The sequence below is a fragment of the Lucilia sericata genome, unplaced genomic scaffold, assembly GCF_015586225.1.
Source record: "Lucilia sericata isolate MDLA Ls3-8-SP2 unplaced genomic scaffold, ASM1558622v1 Contig000193F_arrow, whole genome shotgun sequence".
NCBI classification, from domain to species: Eukaryota; Metazoa; Arthropoda; class Insecta; order Diptera; family Calliphoridae; genus Lucilia; species Lucilia sericata.
In genome coordinates, this window is record NW_023994221.1 from 64,978 (window position 1) to 87,870 (window position 22,893).

The window sequence follows — 22,893 nt, forward strand, 5'->3', positions numbered from 1 at the left end:
ACAACCCAGAGAGAGCGTAAGCTAGTTTTACCATGGGGGTGATATTGATGCTACAACTCACCAATGTTTTAGCATTTGGTGAAAAGTATCCCTCTTCCCTGGGAGAGTGGTAAGCTGGGACTGGCAAAGAAGAACGAGCTTCCAGTGCTCTTAAAGTCTAGACTTAAAAGGATGAGGCAATAAACTGGCTAATGAACGTATACTGGAAATTCTTGGTGGTCAAAATGCTGAGCTGGTCGTGGAGGGATGTCTTTTACAGGAAAGAAGAATGGGAGGGAACTTTATTTGTAATAGGTATCGACCAGAACTCCATGGCTCATCAATACAACAAGTCTCGAAAAGGACACTAAAAAACCTAAGAAAACAGCATCAGTAGCCCCTACTGATACTGAATATTTAACAGCTCATAGTAAAATTGTTTTTTATTTTATTATATTCTATTTATTATTATTATTTTAAAAATACTACTGGCTAAACATTTAAATAATTTACCAAAAATTACACCAAAAAATTTTGTTAACACTAAAATTCTCATAGAATTTGGTTTTTTGAACTAAACATAAAACACATGAATAATATAAAAATAACACCGAAACTAAACAATTATAATTTAAAAAAAAGACATTTAAATAAATAGATTTTTTTAATTTTTTCCCAATAAATAAAGACAACAATAAAATGCAATTATACAAAGTTGGGGAATGTTATTTCACATGTATTAATAAGTATCAATTAAAAAGGGTATTAGTAAAGATTTCAATTGTTAATATGAGAGTTAGATAGAAAGAGAGAGAGATAGATAGTTTTCAATAAATTTTGAAAAAAAGGAAAAGGATATTGAAAGTTTTTTTTTTGTAATTTTTAATTTAAGTTTAAATTTTAAAAAGTGGTTTAATTAAAATTTTTATCAAATTAATTAAATTGTTTGTTTAAAGCTCAATAACCTTTTCCTTTTGTTTAAATGTTTATGTATGTAAGTGTTAAGTATTATAGGAGCGATCGAGAGAGAGATAGAGATAGATAGAAATTGAGATAGTGTTTTAAAGTGTTTTTGTACTTACATCGTGCTGTTGTTGTTGTTGAATTGAGAATAGAGTACGTGATGAAATTTAGTTGGTGTTTTTATTTATTGGTTGATGATGAGTTTTATTTTTTTTTATTTCAATAATTGTAGAAGAAAATTGTTGTTTTTTTTATTTAAAATTTTGATGAGATGATATAATTGTTTATTGTTGTTGTTAGAGAATTTTAAGAAGAAATTGGAGAAAATTTCAGATTGGCAAAAAATTTGTTTTTTTTTTATTTTTTGGTTTAACGAAAGATTTGATGATGTTGGATAAATGGAATTTGTTTGTATTTATTTGTATTTTCATGAGTGTTTTAGTGTTTTAAATTGTTAGTTTGAAAAGGTGTTGTTGGTTTGGTTTGGTTGATTTGTTGTTGGAGTTGTTGCATGTTTTAGGTTTAATTTTATATAGTTTAATAGTATAATATATTTATAGAGTATGTAGATATAGAGAGTTGTATATAGTTTATTTTTATATATTGTTTTTTTTTTATCATATATGAGTTGCATATAGATTTAAGGTGTTTTGTAGGGATTTGTTGTTGTTTTGGTGTTGGTGGTTGTTGCCAGTGTTTTCAAATTTGTTGGGTGTTGTTTTTGATCATATTTTTGATATTTGTTTATAGTTTTTTTTTTAGTAAAATTTTGTTTTTTCAGACCCCATTTTCGTAATTGGTTAACAGTTTTTTTTGAATTGATTTTGTATTGATTTGATTTTTTTTGTGGTACACATAAACAAATTATGAAAAAAAAGGAAATTAAAAAAAAGAAATATATGAGATTAATAATATTCAATGACTTATGATTAAAATGAGTATATAATATTTTTATAATAAATAGTATTTTATATATATATTTTTATAATAAAGTAATAATATCAATAAACATAATCATATCATATTCATAATAAATAGTAACGTTAATAATAATATTATTATTATAATAATTTTAAAAAATATTTATGTATATATTTTGAATATTTGCTGTGTAAATATTTATGTTTTTTTTAGTAATATTTATATATATATTTATTAAACTGTCACCTATTCAAGTTCTTAAAGTTTTACTAAAGCTTTAAGTTAAATTAGTGATATTTTTCTTGTCTGTTATTTAAATATTTTTCATTTTGCCATAAACTGTAAATTAAACTTTAGTTTCTTAAAAGTTTAAAAACCCTAAGTTTTTTTTTTAAACAAAATTAAATAAAGTTAATAAATAATTAAATACATAACACATACATTCCAACGAAAAAAATTAAAATATTTTTTTTCTCTCAATAAACATGACAAAAAAAGATAGTTTTGCTTAAAACAAAACTCTTTTAAAAGTTAATATAAATGTTAAAGTTATTTTATTAAAATATCTTTTTTCTTTCTTTTTTGTCCTCCTTAAGTTTACACAATCTCGTTTATTTTTTGTATACAATTAAATAGTTAAATAAAATACTTATGAAATAGGTTTAAAAAAGATAAAAAATTTTCAATAATTACCCCAAATTCCATCCATAAGGCATCCACTATACTGCCCAAGACTGTGATTAAATCAAAGATATTCCAGGGATCTTTAAAGAAATTCTAGAAATAAATTTACCACAAATGATTAATTTCATAGAAAACAATTCTTTCAATTCAAAAACTGAAATTTGCAATGTTTTTTTTTCTGTTTGCTCCTTTTCTAACCTACCGTTATGCCAAATGCTATAACTTTTAAAATTGTTTCCGTTAAAAAGAACAAGGTAAATATTTGATTCATATTCGCTAAGGTCTCGCTGTGTACGCTGGGTGCATCGTGGAACTTTTAATTTTAGTTAATGAATTTGACAGACAAAGTGAGGAAAAAGTTAAATGAGATAGAAAGAGAGAGAGAAAGAGGAAAAAGTATATGCCAGTTTTGTAATAATTTGTTGAATTATTAAAATGTCTAAAATGTTTATGCCTTTTGGATTTCATTAATGCATTGAATCTTAAATAAAATAAGGATTTAAATAAAAAACTGAAATTTTTCTAAAAAAGTTTTTGTGTTAATGTACAGTGTTTAATTGAAGTGTATTCAGATAATTACATATCGGCCGAAAGTGCAGAATTAAAGCGAACATTCCAAATCTCTTAAAACATTCGAGAACTAATAGTCCTTGATCTTAGAATCTACTTCTAAAGACCTCAGAACCCGATTTTTGTCTTAATTTATACATATGTCATTTTGAAGAGTACATATCTGTCATTTATTCTCTCTTAGCTATTAAACATTATAGTGTTTTTTTGCATATGAGTGCGACTGAAGCACAGCATCGGTTTCAATGTCCCAGAGGCAAATTTTGCGGTTCAGAAAATCTCACAGGCCGGTCAAAAAAAAATTGAAGTCCAAGAATCGGAATATTGTTGTCAAACTCCTCCAGAGCATGCAAAGTCATAGGAATCTATTCACGTAGCAATTTCAAAACATTAGTGAGAAACAAGATTCACGAGATGAGTTGAAAGACGATTTTGCTCGAAGAACCAGCAATTAAACAAGTAGTAAAGTAAAATATAGGAGTTAGGGTCAAATTTGGGCCGATCCTCAAAAAATTGGGAGGAAGGATGTATTTTTATATAAATGTTAGTTATGTTGAATTTCATAGCGATACTAATGTCAATTTTTGGACGTTTAAGATATTTTCCAAAGGGCGGTTTGTATAGGGACTAGGGTCAAACGAAGGCCGATCATTATAAAAATCGGCATGGTCATTTTGCATATATAAAACTTAATTGTGTTAATTTTTGTAGAGATAGTAGTATATTTGACGTAGTTCTGACTTTAAAACCCCAAATCCGAAGGTCAGGGGCTAGGTGAAATAATGGACCGATTAAAATAGACATCATTCTTGTGCAGAAAAACGCACATCGTAAAAACTACATATTTTAAGAAAAATAGCAGGGAAGTTTATAGTACAGCCGCTTGTCCGTCTATCTACTATTTGTTTCGATCCGGGATACGCTTCACTTTAGAACAGGGTACCCGAAATGGTCTTAAGTTATACCTTCTCCGTCCGTCATCTTATGATCACAAATATTTTATATTCAAATGGGCTAAATTGAACAATTTGAAAAATATTTTTAAAGAAAATGTCCGCCTGTAATTTGATTTTCGGGATATTTATATAAAAACTCTAGCTGTTAAAGACGCCTGACATACGATTTTTCATATTTTTTTGTATGGCAGGTACCACGCCCACCATTGCTTGGATGGTTATTTGTTCTTGTGAAATCTTTGGTTGAGGTGCCACGCCCACTATTGTTAGTTTAGCATTTTTGATCTAATATTTTTAAACTTTTGTACGATTATCTTACAATAGTTAGTATCTTACTATAAAAGCAGCTTTATTTTAATGCTGAAACCTATTTGATTCCTTTGCAGATAATTGGTGCTCAAATATACTTAGAAAAATATCATGCTCCAATGCAATATTAATAATTAAAAAAAAATCTGTGACTTGTATTAAAACTTACAAAAGCTGTTCTTAAAACTCATGCTTAATAAAGCTTTACACAATTTACCATATTCACTTACTTATTCACTTTTTAAGCCCCAAAAAAAAACATTCCACATTTCGAGACAAAAAAAAAAACATTGCAAATTTCAACGTTTACTTTTTTAATTTTAAATAATCTACTTTTTACAAATATTTATAATTAATAACACTTACCTTTACACCAAATCCAATTATTTTCAGTACAGTTTCAACACTGAACATTCCTGTGAATCCCATGTTGATATACTTCAGCGATTTCTCATACATTTCACCTTGATTATGGTACTAATTTTTGAGGGGGAGGGAGTGTTTTTTTTTTATTAAAAATATTTTATTTTTTAAAAATTAAAATCTTTTATTTCAAAAAAGATTTTATATACTAGACATTTAAATACTAAACTGTAGCAGCAGTTTGTTTAGTAGACAAAGTTTTTACATTGATTGAGCTTTAAAAATAATAATGATTGTTTAAAGGAAAAGGACATAATTTTTTAAAGAGTTGGGAAAAAAAAGGAAAACTATCGAAGGGGGTTTAATTTTAGGAAATTTTATTAAAACCAGAATTAATATTAAGATATATAATATCAAAATTATACCTTTTATTTTGAGTAAACAAATCGAAAATGGATCTTTCTTTTGATCAATACTCTTGCCGCTTTTAATAATTTAAAATACTTTTTGTATATCGAGGAATATGAAATTAGCTTTTAGTGATTTTTCATTGGAGAATATGATAATGTCAGATTCCTTTTATATTCTGTGACGGCTCTTACTGATTTGAAAGAGACATGGAACATTAAATACTACATATTGTACATTTTGTCATCACGTTGTATATGTATATACTTTGACAACGGATGTTATTGAAAAATTTGGTACTAGGCGTGTATATTTCTTTTTCCCTCTGTGTAGGTATCAAAATTACCAATAGGCAAGTGCACGGACCATTCCATAGAATAGTCAGTCGAAAATTTCATACACTAGTCAATCGACTAGTATATAGATTAGTCCATGGAAAGGTCAATAAGTAAGAGCAGAGACTAGTCCATAGAATAGTTTATAAGTAGTCCATAGACTAGTTTATGCAATAGAATATTTAAAAAAATAGTCAATCGACTAGTCAATGGAGAATAAAATAATCTCATTAACAGATAATTGAAGAGACTAGGCAAGTGCAAAGATTAGTCCATAAAATAGTCAGTCGGCTAGTTTATGGAATAGTAAATCGAATAGTCAATTGACAAACCAACAGACTAGTTGCCAATAACCTTGTCAATAGGCAAGTGAAATGACTAGTCCCTAAAATAGTCAGTAGACTAGTTCATAGAATAGTCCAAATAATAGTGAACAAACTATTCAATAGATAAGTGCTTAGACTAAAATAGCCCATAAAATAGTTAGTCGACTAAGTAATCCATCGAATAGACAATCGACTAGACTATAGAGTAGTCAACAAACTTGTCAAAAAACAGTCAATCGACTAGTCAATAAATTTTATAAGACTAGTCCATAGATATACATACTTATGTAAATCTGGACTAGCCCATGGACTATTTCAAAGTCTAGTTCATAGACTTAAGCATGTACTATAGACTGGTTAGTAGACTCGTCCATAGATTTGTTTACTCCAGAAATATTTTCATGAGATAAAAAACGAAAAGTAACTTAGTACTTTTTGATAGAAGTTCGGTCTATTTGGGATAAATATCATAGTTGATGAGCCCTATTAAATAAGATTACTAAAGGCGGTACTATATTCCTATAGTTATTATACCCTTAATAGTTTAAAAACATTTTAAGAAGTTTGGAGATAAATTTTATTTTAATTTATATCCATCAAACTTTCTTAAATTTCTTAAAATATGAAATAATTTTTCAAATTAATAGATTTTACACAAAAAAATACACAACATGCTAAATTAAGAAGAAATATGAAATTTAATTATGAGTTATAATTACTTTAAAAGGCCGTTAAAATAAACATAAAGCACAGATTTTTGTATAGAATTTTGTTTAGCAAAATATAAACAGTCTAAACCAATAATAATAGTGCTTTTTTGAGTATTGAAATAGTTTTTTCGGGAAATTTGGAAAAACAAAAATGTAATAATTTAAATTAAACTAAATAAAATGCATTTTTAAAATCCATTTTTATATAACTCTGTATATAATAAAAATTAAAATTATATATTTTTTCATAAAAATACTTACCTTCATCATTAATAATAAGGTATTGAACACAATTAGCATCATTATAAAATATTCGAATGGTGTCGATACGACAATACGCCATACTTTATATTTAAATGTATTACGATTTTTGGGCATGTAACGTTCTAATGGTCGTGCTCCTATTGTAAAGTCTATACATGATTTCTGTAAAATATATATTTATATTTTTAAATATTAATTAAATTTGTTTTTGTAATTAAAATAAAATAAGTGCTTGTTATTTTTTATTTTAGGTTAGTTACACATATAGTTTACATATACTATTTTTTTTTTTTATTTTTTTGTTAGCTGATTTTATGGAAATAATATTTTTTTGGTATATATGTAAGTATATAAATGACATCTAAAGCAGAGTTAGTTGTTAGATATTTAGTATAATTTTTTATAATTATATATAATCTATATAATATTTTTATATTTTCTAATTATAATGTGTTTTAAAGTAAATTAGATGTGGTTCAGGGATTTATTTCAAACCCTAAATGTTTAAGGAAGGATTTTCACACAGTTCTGAAAGTACTTTTCGAAAGTGTATTAGTAAGGGTTACTTTGTTAAGATTTGACATCACTAAGATAACCCTTCAAAAAATGTGGGCAGTAATAACATGACCACGCCCACTTTATTTGCCGATTTTGATTTTATGTTTTACGAATTCTCTTTTGATTACTATTTAAAACAAAAGTTTACGAATATAAGAATTTACTTTAATAATCAGAACTTAAATATCTGTATGGACCACGCCCACTTTTAGAAATTTAACAAATATATGTATATACAATACATTTAAAAAATTCCTTTTAAATTTGACTCACAAGGACCCTTACCGTGAAAGGACATAGGCCTGTCTGCTATGCAGACGATGTCGTAATAATTTTAAAGGGAAAGGATCCAAATTATCTGTATAGAAGAGCTGAAGAGGCTCTGAACACGGCCTTGAGCTGGGCTCAACCGAGAGTTCTCGTTGTTAACCCGGCGAAGACGGAAATCTGTATGATCACAACTTTGCTTCCTAGACAAGAAGATACCGGTGAAGGACAAAGTTAAGATGTAGTCCTTGACCGGAAATTATAATGGATGACTAACACAAAACCATTCGACGCAACAAAAACTGAATTCAAAATATGGGTGAGAGAATCCCAAAGATCCTATGGGGTGGCCCTGATGAGAGCAAGACGAGAAATCTCCTCAAACTAAGCAAGTCTGAGGTACGTATTCTAAGTGGACACACATGATTAGGAGCACATCTACACAAAGTTGGACGTGAGGATTCAGACGAATGTAGAATGTAGGCATTCGTCCAGGAAACAGAGTTTCTGAACATTGAAAAATAATACATTCAGTGAACAAATTTTTTTTCATGAAAAGAAGCGCACAACAGGCCCTTTAGTGGCCTAGGTGTATTTCTTCAGATTTGATGTAGTATACATCCTCTTATTAACCTAAACGAATAAATATTCTATATAAAAAGTAGGCGTGTCCTTATTATAACTACGCCTACTTATTTAAAGCATTTTCTTATAAGTCTTGATTCAGTTTATTAGTTTTTAAGTTATTGCTTTGTACTCAATAATACCGAAAATTGCACTAACACACGAAGTGTACGTGGGCATGATATAACCGCCCTTATTTTGATGGGGTTATTCTAATTCTTATTATGAACATATGTAGGTAATATGAAGTATATACTTCTAAATTTAGACTTTTGTGATTGCAGTTAAAATCGTACAATTTCTTAGAAGTGTTTGGAATATCAGCCAACGTGAAGTTCGTACTATTTACGTGGAGGTAAAAAGCCTTATTCGTGGAGTATGCTTGTATAGAGGCTCACCGACTTCAAGCACAGAAGCGTCCGCGCCAAATTCAATCAAAATTGCGACTTGTAGCGTGCGCATAAGATTTACATGGAGACACAGACGGACATACTGACGGACAGACCGATGGACATAGCTTAAACGACTTAGAAAGTGATTCTAAACCGATTAATGTATAATATTTTAAGGTGGATATAGGACCAATATTTTTGGTTATAATATCCTTTCCACTATAATGGTATTATGAATAGTTTCTTACCAACATCTAATTACTTCAAAAACACATTAATTAAATGATGTTTGCTCTATTTATTTTAATTATGTTTCTATAAAAAATAATAAGCATTTTAAAATAAAAAAATAAAAAAAAAATATTTAAGTTTAAAAGCAGCTCACTATAAAGCAACATACAAACCTGTTTCAATAATATGTTATTTTTTCATTTTTTTTTTTTTTTTTTGTTCGATAAAGAAGCGATTCTATCAAAAACATTTTATTTTGAAAGTGTTTTTTTTAAGCAAAATAAAATGTCTCAGATAAAATATATTTTAAACAAATTTATACACTGAAAAGTACATAAACTTAATGAACTTCCGGAAAATGTTCAACATTTATACACATTAAAAATGAAAATATTTAAAAAAAATTAAAAATTTTTTTAACGAAATAAACATATATGAAATGTAGTGATAGTTGACCGTAAAGGTCTTAAATCTAAAAGATTTGGAAAAAGGTTGTGAAAGATTTTTGGAAATTTTTATTTGCAAAAGGAGAGACTAAAAACTAGCAAATTTTAGTTATTATTATTTTTTTTTTTTTTGCAGCTAAATTTAAGTTCAGCTAATTGTTTTTATACATGAGACTATAAACTAAACTTGAAAATGTTTAAGTTTGATTTTTTTTTTTTGGAATTTTTTTTAGCAAATTTGGAAATATTTTTTTGTAATATTAGTAAAAGCAGTTTTAATTTACACTAAAGGCTAAATTTTTTTTGTAATATATGATTAAGACAAACATTTATGGTACAACAAACACATCTATTATTAGTTTTTTGGTTAATAATTATTACAATCAATTAAGTTTTCTGGCAATACCAATTATTTTGATTTTTTTTTTCGATAGTTAATAAATTTAGATAATTTGTTTTTTTTTTGTTAAGTTGGTTTTAATTGTGACATAAAGTTCTTAATCTCACCTGATTTTTATCAATTTCACCGTCTTGTAATTCAGCTTCGCCTTGTTCTTGGAATGTAATGATAATCAAGGCCACGAATATGTTTACAAAGAAGAATGGAAATACAATAAAATATACGATATAAAATATGGACATTTCGATCCGGAAATTTTGTATTGGACCCCTATCTTCATAAGTGGCAGCCATGGAGTGTTGCAGTACTCTAAATTAGTTTTTGTAATACAAAATTGTTGATTTTGTTTGGTTGGGTGAATATATATTTTTTTAAATTTTTTTTAATAAATCAATTAAGGTGTTAAGATTAAGTGTCAAGTGTTTTAAGTTAATTAATAATTAGTAATAGTAGAAATAAAAATATATTTATAAAATAAAACTTAGTAAACAAATGATCTTACTGTGGCCATCCTTCGCCCGTTTGTACTGCAAATAGTGTTAACATCGCTGCTGCCACATTGTCGTAGTGAAAGCTACGTGGTTTCCAAATGCGTAACTCCGGTCTGGGCAGCAGTTCTCCTTCTTCATATTTAAAATATGAACCCCTTTTTTTATGGTTTGATTTAAAGTTGTGTGTTTGTTTTTTTTTTCAAAAGTTAAAGTTGAGTTTGGTTTTTAAATTTTGTTTTATAAAAAATTTTTATAATAAAATTAAATTTTTTAAAAAAAAATTAAAACTACAAAAATCATAAAATTGTTAGCTATTTTTTAAAATAAAATAAAAAAATGAAAATCTTCTACAAAATGGTTTATGTTAAAATGGCTTTTTAATGGTTGTGTAAGTGTTGGGTTTGAGTTTTGTTTGTTGGTGGTGGTGGGGTGTGAAATAAAGCTGTTTTCTTAAAACTTAATTTACAGTTTTATTTTTTTCAAATAATTAGAAAGATAGTTAGAGAGACAAATAGATGTTACACAAATAAGGCGTAAAAAATAGCAAATGTTACAAAATCGATACATAAAAAAGCATTTTGGTTGATAGGAGTATTTTAGCTGTTGTTAAAAGAAAATATTTTTTAAAAATATTTCAAAATTATAAAATTAAAAAAGCTTTAACTTAAAATGTTTTCATAATGAAATATATGAGTTTTTGTATGTAGACTGTTTCAAATGTTTTAGAAGAGTATATTTGTGGAGTTTTTTTTGGTTTTTTGTAGACCTAGTTTATTTTTAATTTTTTTAAGGAAATTATGTTTCAATATTGTGAGCATTCTTTTTAAATTTAAGCGTTATTTATTTTTTTTTTTAGAAAGTATGAAAGTTTTATTACGTTTTACAAAAAGTTTAAATGATACAGTGTTTTTGTTGCGGGTTGAGCAAAGACTTTATGAAATTGTAAAATTTTGTTTAAAACCTAAATTAATACCTCTGGCAAGTAAAGCAAATGGTTTTAATATTATTTTTTTCTTTTTATTTTACAGATAAATTCTTCAAATCCGAAAAGGTAAGCAATATATATATTTTATTACATTTTTCCAAAAATGTTTTATTTTTTCTTACTTATAGCTGTATTATGACAGGGTTTTATAATGAATTTGGGAAGTTTTTTTAATTTTCTTTAGAAAATTTTCTTTTTAAACTTTATACACGCTTTATAGCAAAAGCTTTTTTTAAGAACTTGAAATATCTTGTTTAAAATTCCTTATCTCTTTCACATATATAAGAACCCTTAGTCCCATGGATATTTTAAAGTTTTTTTGAGGGTTAAAAAGCTTTTTCTGAAAAAAAATTTTTTGTTTAAATTTTTACTTACTTTTATGGTATAACAGTTTGAGAAAAGTATTTTACAATGACTTAGTAAATTTATTTATTTTTAAAAAGCTTTTAAAAAACGAATTCAAAGCTGTGTAAAGAATGTTAAGCAAAAACGTCCACTTCTTAAAAGCTTTTAAAAACCCTTATAAGTGTAGACGTCTTTGCTTAACATTCTTTACACAGCTTTCAAAATATTTATAAAAAAATCTGTTAAACAGAAAGTTTTTCAAACAATTATAAAAAAGCTGTTTTAAAAAAGCTTACATTTGCTTCGAATACACTTTTTTAAAAGTTTTGTTAGTAGAATTTTCTTTAATAAAAATCTTTATAAAGTTGTTTAATATTTGTAAAAAAAAGCTTTTTATTTGGAATATTAAAAAAAAGCTTTTACAAAGAAAAGTTTTTTATATATATTTTTACTTTAAGAAATGTACTTTTTGAAAGCTTTTTTAGAAAAGCTTTTTCAAAAGAAGTGGAGGTTTTTCTTTTTATAAAAAAGTGGTTTTAGAAAAAAGCTTTTTTTTAATGGATGTTGGGTGAGGCTTTTGTTAAATATTATTTAAAATATTTTCAAAAGTGTTGAAAATCTTTGTAAAAAAGTTGTTTTAAAAAAAGCTTTTGGTCATAATTGCATTAGCATGTTATTTTCCAATAGGATTTAAATTGCTTTGTTTAATAGCTTTCAAAAGCTTTTAAGAAAACTGTTATTTTGGAAGCAAAGCAATATAAGTTTTAAAGTCTTAGATTTTCATTAGAAAATGTTTTTCAAATTCTTGGGAAAACCATTCCGAAATACATATTTATGAAAGGCTGTTTTATAAAAAACCTTTTGAGAAAATGTACTTTTTGAAAACTTTTAAAATTCTTTAAAAGCTGTTTAACACTTTCTACAAAAAGCTTTTGAAATATTTCAAAGAAAGCTATGTTTGAAAAAATAGCTAATGCTTTCTTCACAGCTTGCAGCCTGATATAACAATAAATTGATAAAAACTTCTTTTCGTAGTTTTTGAGATATCGTGCGTTGAACTTGACGGACGGACAGCATCGTTAAGTGGAATGAGAAAGTGATTTTGTGTCTATTTAAACATCCTCAGATAGGTGTGGATTCTGAATTTTTATTCGTTTTAAACAATATTTACAAAACATAATACCATCCGCACTATAGTAGTATAGGTTATAAATGCCATAAATATACCGAAAACCCAGAGTTTTCAGGATTTAGGTGAAGTTATTTCAAAGAAGAAAAAAGATATGTCAGATATTAGGCCTTTATTTTAAAGCTTATAGAATAGAGTTTCAGATGGCATACACTTTTGGATTGGCGCGGTTATAATGTCTCAAAATTCCGTTTTCAGGACACGATATCTCAAATTTTAGACGTCATGGTGATGTAGATTCGGATTCAGCTCAATCTTTTAGAAACGTTTAACTTAGTCTCATGTTTTCGACTTTTTTCAAATGTTATCGACCTGTGTAATTCCTTTTACAGAGGAGTATTTTTCTCATAGCGTCTGAGTTTCACTAAAGTAGTATATAATGGTTCTTTTCCTTAATTCTGGTACTTTTTCCTCATTATGGTACTTCTGCTTATATATGTATATTTAAATACATATTTTGAAGTCATATGCTTTTATAAAGTGGATTCCTTTTTAAAAATCTTTGCCAAAAAAAAACACTGTATCATTTTATAATCAGTAATTAATAAATAAATTCTTTTTGTAAAAGTTTCATTGCACACGAAGGCAAACAATCAAAAGATTTAAAATCTTTTTATTTTGTTTAAAAAAATGTTTCTTGTGGAAAAAAAACGTTTCTTTTGTATTATATTTACAAAAACAAGTAATGAGTGTGTTGTAAGATTATTAGATTTTGTTTTTTTTTTAACTTTTTAGAACATTTATAACAAATAAGAAATAAAACAGATAGGAATGGTTTATTGTTTTTTTCAAAAATTAAATTTTTTAACTAAAAAAAAATGCTAAATATTATATCTTCGATTTTTTTATGAGTTTTGGTTAACAACTAATGAAGCTAAAATGTTTATATATAATAATTTTGTTTTGTTTACGTTTAGCTTTAACTATTTGCTAAAATTTTAAGCTTTTTTTTTCTTTTGGAAAATTAACTAATTTAAGAAAAATTTTTTTAACACTAATTGTTTAATAGTTTTAGAATTTTTAACTAATTAAATATATATATTTTTGGATATATTGTTGCTAGCAGCTTTAAAGTTGGGCAATTATGTTATTTAATTTTAATTAAAAAAAAAACAAGGTAATTCAACTAATTAAAAATGAGCAGTAATATTGTTGTAGTTGCTGTTTTGTAGTGTTTTATTATTTCTTTTTTACTAATAAATCCAGACTTGAGAATTTCCTGCGTTTTTTTTTCATTACTTTAGAAATATGCAAAATCAAAGGCATATCTCTAAGTTTATGGTTTGTTTTTAACAAATTGCTTTAAGTGAATTGGAATTTAGAGCGCGTGTAATTTTTTTAGTTTTAAAAAGCTTATTAAGAAATCTTCTGGCAGTAGTATGGACTCTTTGGTATTTTAACAAAAAATAAAATACCCAATTCACAAGTCAGAAAAAAAAATTAAAAATTAACGCAGTTAATAGTTTATTTAATGTGATATGATTTAAAAATTATCATTACTTTAAGTTCAAGTCCTTTTACTACTCAAAATGCAAAATTTATTTAAATGTCAAGGCAATTCTCAAATAAAAATTCCTCATTAGCTGAATTTTCTTTCTTATACGAGTTTTGTTACAATATTATGGATCTTTTGTTAGTTACTCTTTTTGAAGCCAGTGTTTTGATTTTCAATTTGTTGAATTTTTGTTGATCATATTTTTGTTTAAACTTTCCATTTTTTGGGGGGATATTTTTTTGATTTAGTTTAGTTTTTTTCATTTTCAGCATTGTTTGCTTGCATGATTTTATTTACTGGTTGCAGTGCAGCAGCAGCAGTAATCAGGCAAATAAACAAGCGGGGAAACTTTAAAATGCTACTCTTACATTCTGTAAAATCTGTGCACGCATTTTGTTAAAATTTTCTTAATCAACTAAAAAAAAATGTCTGCAAAATTAAAAGAAAAGAAAACTATTCATTTAAGTCTTTTTTTATATATATATACATTTATGGGAAATTTAGAACTTTTTATTGCACGTTAAAATACCGTTTGTCTATTATTGCATGATTCCAGGCGGGCCAAAGTTGTACTTTCGTAAGAGTGTGATCTTGTTTTGAATGTTATTTGGTTTGAATGTGTGCAAGTTTCAGTGTGTTCTTGTTGTTTGATTTTGAAAGTGTTTCAATTGTTTATTTGTGTACAGACTTTCAGTGCAATTAAAAGTAATTATTTTAAAGTCGTCTTCTTCTTTTTTTTACATGGAACTTTAAAATTTTATTTAATATTTATTTCTTTTTAAGTTTTATTGATTTTACTTTTAACACTTGGCGTCATCGATGGTCATTGCTTTCATTTTAAAATAGAAATATTAGAAGAAACAAAAAAAAAACATCCTGAAGTTTAAATTGTTTTCATTTGAAATATCTAAAAAATGCGCTCTTTTCACAGAATCTGGTAGAATTCATCAAATCTGATTTCGTTTGCTAATTTCCTATAACTTTGCGAATGATGGTAGTTTCTAAATTAAGTTTTTTTTTTAGTTTTAATTGTGTTGAAAGATTATAACTGTTATAAAGAAATTGTAATTTAGGCCATAAGTCCATTTTATGGCATAGAGTCTCTGACGAAAATCAAACTTTTATCTTATAGATTAAAGGGCCAATTCATTCTTTACTTCTATTAATTTTATAGTATATACATACACAGAGGAAAAAGAGTTATACACGCCTGGTACCAAATTGACAACAAACTGTTTATAATTTTTCAATAACATTCGTTGTCAAAGTATATACATACGTACGACAATACTATTTAATGTCGACAACTTTGCAACAATTCGTTGTCGAAATCTAAATTTTATACACATCCGTTGTCTAAAGCTCACTGTTGACAAACAATCCGTTGCCAATAGTGAGCTTACCACGTTTTTTAACATTTAGACAACGGATGTGTATAAAATTTAGATTTCGACAACGAATTGTTGCAATGTTGACAACGTTGCGTTGTCAACATTACATAGTGTTATCGTACGTATGTATAAACTTTGACAACGGATGTTATTGAAAAAATATAAACTCTTTGGTGTCAATTTGGTACCAGGCGTGTATAATTCCTTTTCCCTTTGTGTAGATATTTGTTTAGAAAATGTTTAAGTTTACCAATATCATTAAAACAAATTTGTCTGGAAAACATCAGTCGCCGATTTCGCAAATTTTTACTTGCGGCTGTTAAAATCTTAAATGGGTTCTTAGAAATTCTGCTTTTTTATAATAAAGCGGAAATTGCATGATTGAATTTATCAATCTGATTTAAAATTTTCATAACAAAAATTCCAACTTAGTACAAATAAAGAACAATGTCTAATAGACTTTTGGCCTTATAAGTTTAGCAAAATTATCACTTTATAATCTTTCGTTTTTCCACAATCAAAATCTGGCTAGCTAATTAAACTCCATCATTAAATATTTAAAATATACATAGATACTTATTTAACACTTTATATTTCTATATTATTAACCTAGTTTTAGTGATGACATTTTTCAACTTTTTAATATTATTCGAATAATATTTTGATTTACTGTAACATCTAGCAAACGTTATCTAATATTAACATTGAATACAACATTTAGTGACTAACGGCTCTGCAGCAAAATTGATTTATATATAATATATTGCTAATTGTGTGATGACTGCAAAACTATATCAAAATTATTCGAATAATATTGGAATACTTTAGTTGAAAGTTAACACATACGTAAATTTATTCGAATTAAATTCCTTTAAAGATTTTATAGTTGCTTCTCTTGCACTTTTGGACGAGGTGGTCTACTGGCGCCATAAGACAGACATGTCTTGTGACATTTTTAGTGTGTTCTCTAGCAGCTAGAGCTAGAGTGGGCGTGGCACCTCCCATATAAGGAAAATCCTAAATTAATATATCTGAGAAAATATAACAGTTAGAGTCTTAATTTTTTTCGGAGTCACTTTAGTATTAACATCAATGTTTAGGACAAAAAATGGGCGGACCAGAATGGGGGGCGTGTCACCTCCTATATGAATTAAATACTAAAATTCGTTTATATGGAAAACTATTGGAGATAGAATCTTAAAATTTTTTTTTCATAAGGAGATCTTGGCACCTGCCATATGAATTAAATATAAAAATTTGGTATATCTGAGAAACTATTACAGCTGAATTTCTAAAATTTTGCAAGGACAACTTTGACATTCTTGTGAATATTTGGATAATAAATTGGCGGACTAGATTTTATTGGCGTGATATTTCCCATATAAATTAAATGCAAAATTTCGTTTTTATAGGGAACTATTGGAGCTTAAATTTAATAGGGGCTTGGCACCATCCATATGAATGAAATAGAAAAATTCTTATATCTGGAAAACTGTTACAGCTAGAATTTTCAAAAATTGGTAAAGTAGGGTTTCCATTATATTGATTTTAAGGTAACAAAGCAGTCTGATGTGTAACTTTCTGAACTTCACGACTTCAACACAGCATCAGTCCTATCAATATCTGCAAGGCAATTTTTTTCTTCCTGATCCTGGTTTTAATCTAATATTCAAATTTTCTTTTTCTCGTAGTCCATTTTGACCGAAATACCAGTTGAAAATTAATGATTAGCAAAGATAATTTCTAGCATACGTTTTGAAGCTATCAAAAAAACTATATAATAAGACCAATGATATTTTGGCTAAAAGAGTTTTTTTTTTACTCATAGGAGTGGTTCAGAACTGAGGTCAGAGAAACCTATAAAATCTATTAGATAGTATAATAATTTTGGAGCTTCATGGTGCACTGTTTCGGAATATATACCACTTTGCATAATTTTAACTGACATGTCAGTCTGGAACCAATGGCGCTTATACATTTGTGATTTTCTACTAAATCGTGGCTTAGACTCAGAGAGTCCTGCGCAAAACATCATCCAATTGCAAATATAATGGTTGTCTATAGAGCAGAAAATAGACTCGAAATCAGATTACCGACAAGGGATAGTCATCTTTTGTATGCTAATACTGCTCTTTAAGACTATGCGTTCTAAAACCTGGATTGTCTTATTGTAATAGGTTTGAATGACTTATCAATAATTAGAGTTACTCTCTGTCAACTCCTCTGCAAAAATTGAGACAACTCCGCAAACGCATGTAAAGAGTACTCCTCAAAGGACTGGTCCAAAGCTATACCAAATATAATGAAAAATCATAGTCCTTTTAACATTGAGATGTCCTAGGTGAGGTCCACGTAATCCATCAATGCATTACATCGGAGTAATCCCAAAACAAGTCCCTTACTGAAATTTTTGTTGTACATGAACCACAACATGGTCCTATGTAATGCCCGGCCATGGATCATGTTGTTTTCAAAAATAATAAACATGATCCATACCTGAATTACATACAGGATTACTAAACGGATCATGTAATACAATAAAGTTTACAGGCGAGTAGTTTTTGGATTAGGTACACCAATGATTTTTGCAGGATCAGACTTCACTTTATCGAATTGATATTGGTTCTTAGTTATGAGGTGAATTACTACTGACAAGGAATATTCAATTATAAAAATGTTCATAGTGGAAACTTTTCACAACAGAATGCTCACATTCCTCTGGCCACAGAAACTAACATGATCTATGAATGAACGATAGGAAAATCGAAAATTAGAATGCTGTACAACACCAATTTTACAACAGCACAGTTTGAACTCAAAACTGTGTCGCTAATGAATCTAATCAAATTCATTAGTAGCAGTTGGTTTCCTCGGGAACAATGTTCCTTGTGAGCTTCCCATGTAACCCCAATATCAAAGCAATTTTCTATAAATTCATATTTTGGAATATTGATAGTACCAAGTTCTGGACTATATCCTAGTTATATAAATGATGCTTAAACAGTTTACTTAAATAATTTGACAGAAATTACGGAAGGGATTCAAGTTAAGTCTAAACATTTTTTATTAAAATTCCAATAAATGTACTCAGATCAACAAATGAATGCCTCGCAAAGGCTTACCCCCTTATTTTGTAAAACACTTCACCTTGCGTTGAAAATATTTTCATACAAATTTTTTAAAATACAAAAACAATTTATATGAAAAATGAAATAAAGTGAGGGGAAGGGATTTACAAAATAACCCCCTTAATCTCTGCATTGAAATATTTATCTAAAATAGTTCGGAAATTGATTTGCACATCATTGATAAGTTTATGCGACTATTTATAATAAAAAGTTATTAATATCGAGATATTAAAATATGTACATATATGTATTTCTATAAAATTACCTTTTATGCTGAAAAAAATTCATGTATGTGTTAATAAAATTAAGATATTCTCTAAAATATTCTAAAGTTTTAAATGTCATCACTAAATTTGTAAATTTGTTTGCTGCTATTTAGCAAAACAACACAAATAATATGAAATACACTAAATGTATTTACAAGAAATGAAAATCATCTAAAAATATTGGAAAAACTAAATAAATGAAAAATTAACATTTAACATTTAATAATGAAAATCATAAACATAAATATTGACTAGAGCCAAAACTATACATATAGTTAGTCAATATGGGGAAACGGAAATAAGTACATGTATAAATAAACAGGAAAAGAGCGAGCGTACTAAAAAGGAAATCTCAGAAAGAAAAAAAAAACATAGAAGTAGTAGAGAAATAGCAAAATTAATATTTCTTTGTTTCTTTAGTTGTTGTAGTAGTTTGTTTTCTTTGTAATTAAATCATGGAAAATATGGACTAGGTTCGAGACAAAAGATATTCGCGAATCTAGTACGTTGCGTAAAATTATTGAAATGAAAACGAAGTCAATACAAATGAGTTTGAGAAGAAATAAGTAGAAAACTGAGTGTAACCGTGTGTGTGTGTATGTTTCATTTAGCTGTAATTGTAGCTGTTGTAAATTATTATTATTATTATTAGTATTGGTAAAATTAAACACTACTTTGTAACTGTTTAAAAGTTTTTACATTTGTATTTGGAAAAAATAACGACATTAACTCATCTAGCTGTTTTAGAAACGTTTTAGTATTGAAATGAAGATTTGTTTTTGACAACAAAAAAATATAGACACATGTTAAATTAGTTTGTTACTAGCACTCTAAGTTAAATGATGTTTGAAAATAATAAAAAAAATATAATTTGTTTTCCTAAGACAAAACAGAAAACTAAAAATGAATTTTTAAAGAAATTTTGTAATACTGAATTTGGTTAAAAACAAAAAATAACAACAATTTCGAATAAAATTTAAATTAAAAATTAAAAAAAAAATAAGAATTAAAATTTGTTTTTCTTTTACTTACTGGCACTCTTCGGCAGTATGTTTACTTTCGTCCGTACAATAAAAAAATTTCCCATTGAATAATTGTACACCAATGACAGAAAATATAAATTGAAATAATATGTACACGATTAGAATGTTAACAACATTTTTCAATGAATTTACTACACAATCGAAGACGGCTTTCAATTTGGGTACACGTTTGATTGTTTTTAATGGTCGCAGGACACGTAGGACACGCAACGATTTGATTGTTGATAAATTTTGTCCAGCACTGCTACCGCTCATATCGAAACCAAAACTAACAGCAGCGCATATAACGACCACAGCATCCATAATATTCCAGAATTCTCTTAAATAGCTGCCAGGATGTAATATAACACCTAAATCTACAATTTTCAGTAACATTTCTATTGTGAATACGCCGGTAAATGCATAATCGAAATAATTTAAAATTTTATTTCGTGGTGAATTCTCACGAACGGGATCTTCGGCCGCTAACGCTATCGATGACAATGAGATGACGACCATAATGAAAAAATCAAAGTAACGTAAATTAACAACCCAATGGGCGCCACGTCGTATGCTGTGTTTTTTGATTTTTTTTTTTTTTTTGAGAATTATTTTCAATATCCAATTTTCAAATTTTATTTTGATATAGATTTTTGTGTTTTTTTTTTTCAATCCAATTTTTAGGGCGCGGCGCATTATTTTTGAATTTGGTGTTTTTTTATTTAATTTTCAAGTTGATGGGTGTTTTTTGTTGTTGTTTTTTTGAAAATGTTCATGATTTTGAATTTGTTTGTTGAATGATTTTTGATTTTTAGCAATAATGATTTTGTTTGTAGTGGTGTTTGATTGATTGATTGGTTGGTTGGTGGTTGTTACGTGCATCATGCAAGCATTATGGAGCGTTTGATTTTTGAAATTATAATTTAAAATCATAATTTTAAGTTAATCAAAAAGGCAAATAATAAATGTTTACCATAAAAATTAAAAATGGAAAATATAAAAGAGAAAAATTGTTTACATTAATCATTTGTTACGTTTACCTTGTTCAATAAAATGTTTTTATCTTTTTTGTTTTTTTCTTTTTTAAGAAAATAATCTTAATAACTAACTTAGAAAGTTTAGATATTAGTTTAAATAATTTTTAAAGTTTTAAGAGATATTTTGTAAATTATAAAATTAATAAATATTTCGGCAGAAAAAAAAGGATCTGGAAAAAGTAAGAGTAAAAACAAACCATTACGTTTTTCACTTTCCTAAGGAACTGCGAGAGAAACTGAACTAAATATAGTCTTTGTATTGGTATTGGGACTATAAGTAGTCCTATTTCTTAAAAATGGCTTAAAAAAGATACAACAACAACATGTAACTTTGTCAACATTGCAACAATTCGTTGTCGCAATCTAAATTTTATGCACATCCGTTGTCTAAATGTTAACACACGTGGTAAGCCCACTTTTGGCAACACATTTTGAGATTGCCACGTTCGTTAACTTTTAGACGTTCATAAAGTTTAGATTGCGACAACGAATTGTTGCAACGTTTACAAAGTTGCGTGGTCTACGTTACATGTTGTTGTTGTATGTATGTATGTATATACTTCGCAATGGATGTTATTGAAAATTTTGGTGTTAATATGGTACCAGACGCGTATATTTATTTTTCCCTCTGTTGGCAGAACTTTACTCTCTCAGGTAAACTAGAGATTGTCAGTTCACTGTAACTTGGTTCAAACTTTAGGCAGAGTCATATGTATTGCCTTAGTAATCCAGATATTAATATATTTTCCTTATATATTTCCCTTACATAAATCAACTTTAGCCAATAATGTCTTTTCTGATTTAAAATTATCTATCGCCACTTACGATCCCTGATAGCCAATAAAGTGATAAGTTTGAAATGTTTTCATGCTAGAGTAGTACTGTTTTCTAAAAAGGAGTTTATACAAAACATGATTTATATAAAAATATTCAGATATCTCTAGACTTCAAATTATCTTACGTTGGTTCACCGTATTGTCTCTTAGTAGTTAGAAGTGTGGACATCTTACTATAAAAGGATTTTAAAATATTTCAGCAAATACCTTTTTGTGTTTATAGGGTAGAAGGGGGATCATGCGCCATTGAGGCACATCTGTCCCCCTTCTACCCTTCAATTTAACGTTCCAATATTATGTGTTTTTCCCCTGCACATATTATGTTTTTCTTCTGTAATCTACTGTAAATATCACACGCCCCTTTACTATTCCTTAGTGCCCGTCTACACTAGGAAAATGTTTTTTTGGGAAACTTTTGATTTTGCGTGAGAGAAAAAAGAAGGAAATATCATTCATCTTCCTCGCGGTACGAAGGTTCGCGTATTCGGAAACTTGTTTTGTTATTCTTCTCATTCGTACAATAAGAAATCAATGCAATTAACACGTAGTTTCTGAAACAAAAGTTTATTTGTGTAGACATCAACTTAAGATTCCTAGTGTGGACCAGCACTTAGTAGTCAAGAGTGTAAGTCGGTTGGTATTTATTGTTGCTTTTAAAGATGAATTTTATCTTTCATTTTCATTCAATAGATAAAAGACCCTATGGGGGAGGTATTAACAGGAATACTGTATATATTATAACTTTTGGTGCTATTTATACCCTACACCACTATAGTATTATAGCTATTATGCGTTTGTGCTGATGTTTGTAACACCCAAAAATACCTACCTTAAAGTATACCTATCGGCTAAGAATCACTTTCTGAGTCGATCTACCTATGTCCGTCTGTGTGTCCATGTAAACCTTACGCCCGCTACAGGTCGTAATTTTCATTACAAGATATGACAAGGCCTATTGAAAATTGTTAAAATCGGTCGATTATTTCGTACCGTATTCCCCGA

The 22,893-nt window shown here is 27.8% G+C and overlaps 1 protein-coding gene across 3 annotated transcripts in view; it reads right to left on the reverse strand.

Annotated features, from left to right (window-relative positions):
• Positions 1–22,893, reverse strand: part of LOC119601847 (voltage-dependent calcium channel type A subunit alpha-1) — a 139,591-nt gene that overhangs the window by 56,591 nt on the left and 60,107 nt on the right. For all 3 annotated transcript variants that reach the window (XM_037953039.1, XM_037953037.1, XM_037953038.1), the window contains 7 exons: positions 20,029–20,592; positions 10,209–10,352; positions 9,814–10,015; positions 6,786–6,950; positions 4,749–4,859; positions 2,557–2,640; positions 1,062–1,067 (listed from right to left, as the gene is read on the reverse strand). In XM_037953039.1, the coding sequence (XP_037808967.1) occupies positions 1,062–1,067; positions 2,557–2,640; positions 4,749–4,859; positions 6,786–6,950; positions 9,814–10,015; positions 10,209–10,352; positions 20,029–20,592 (1,276 nt within the window). The remainder of the gene's footprint in view (positions 1–1,061; positions 1,068–2,556; positions 2,641–4,748; positions 4,860–6,785; positions 6,951–9,813; positions 10,016–10,208; positions 10,353–20,028; positions 20,593–22,893) is intronic.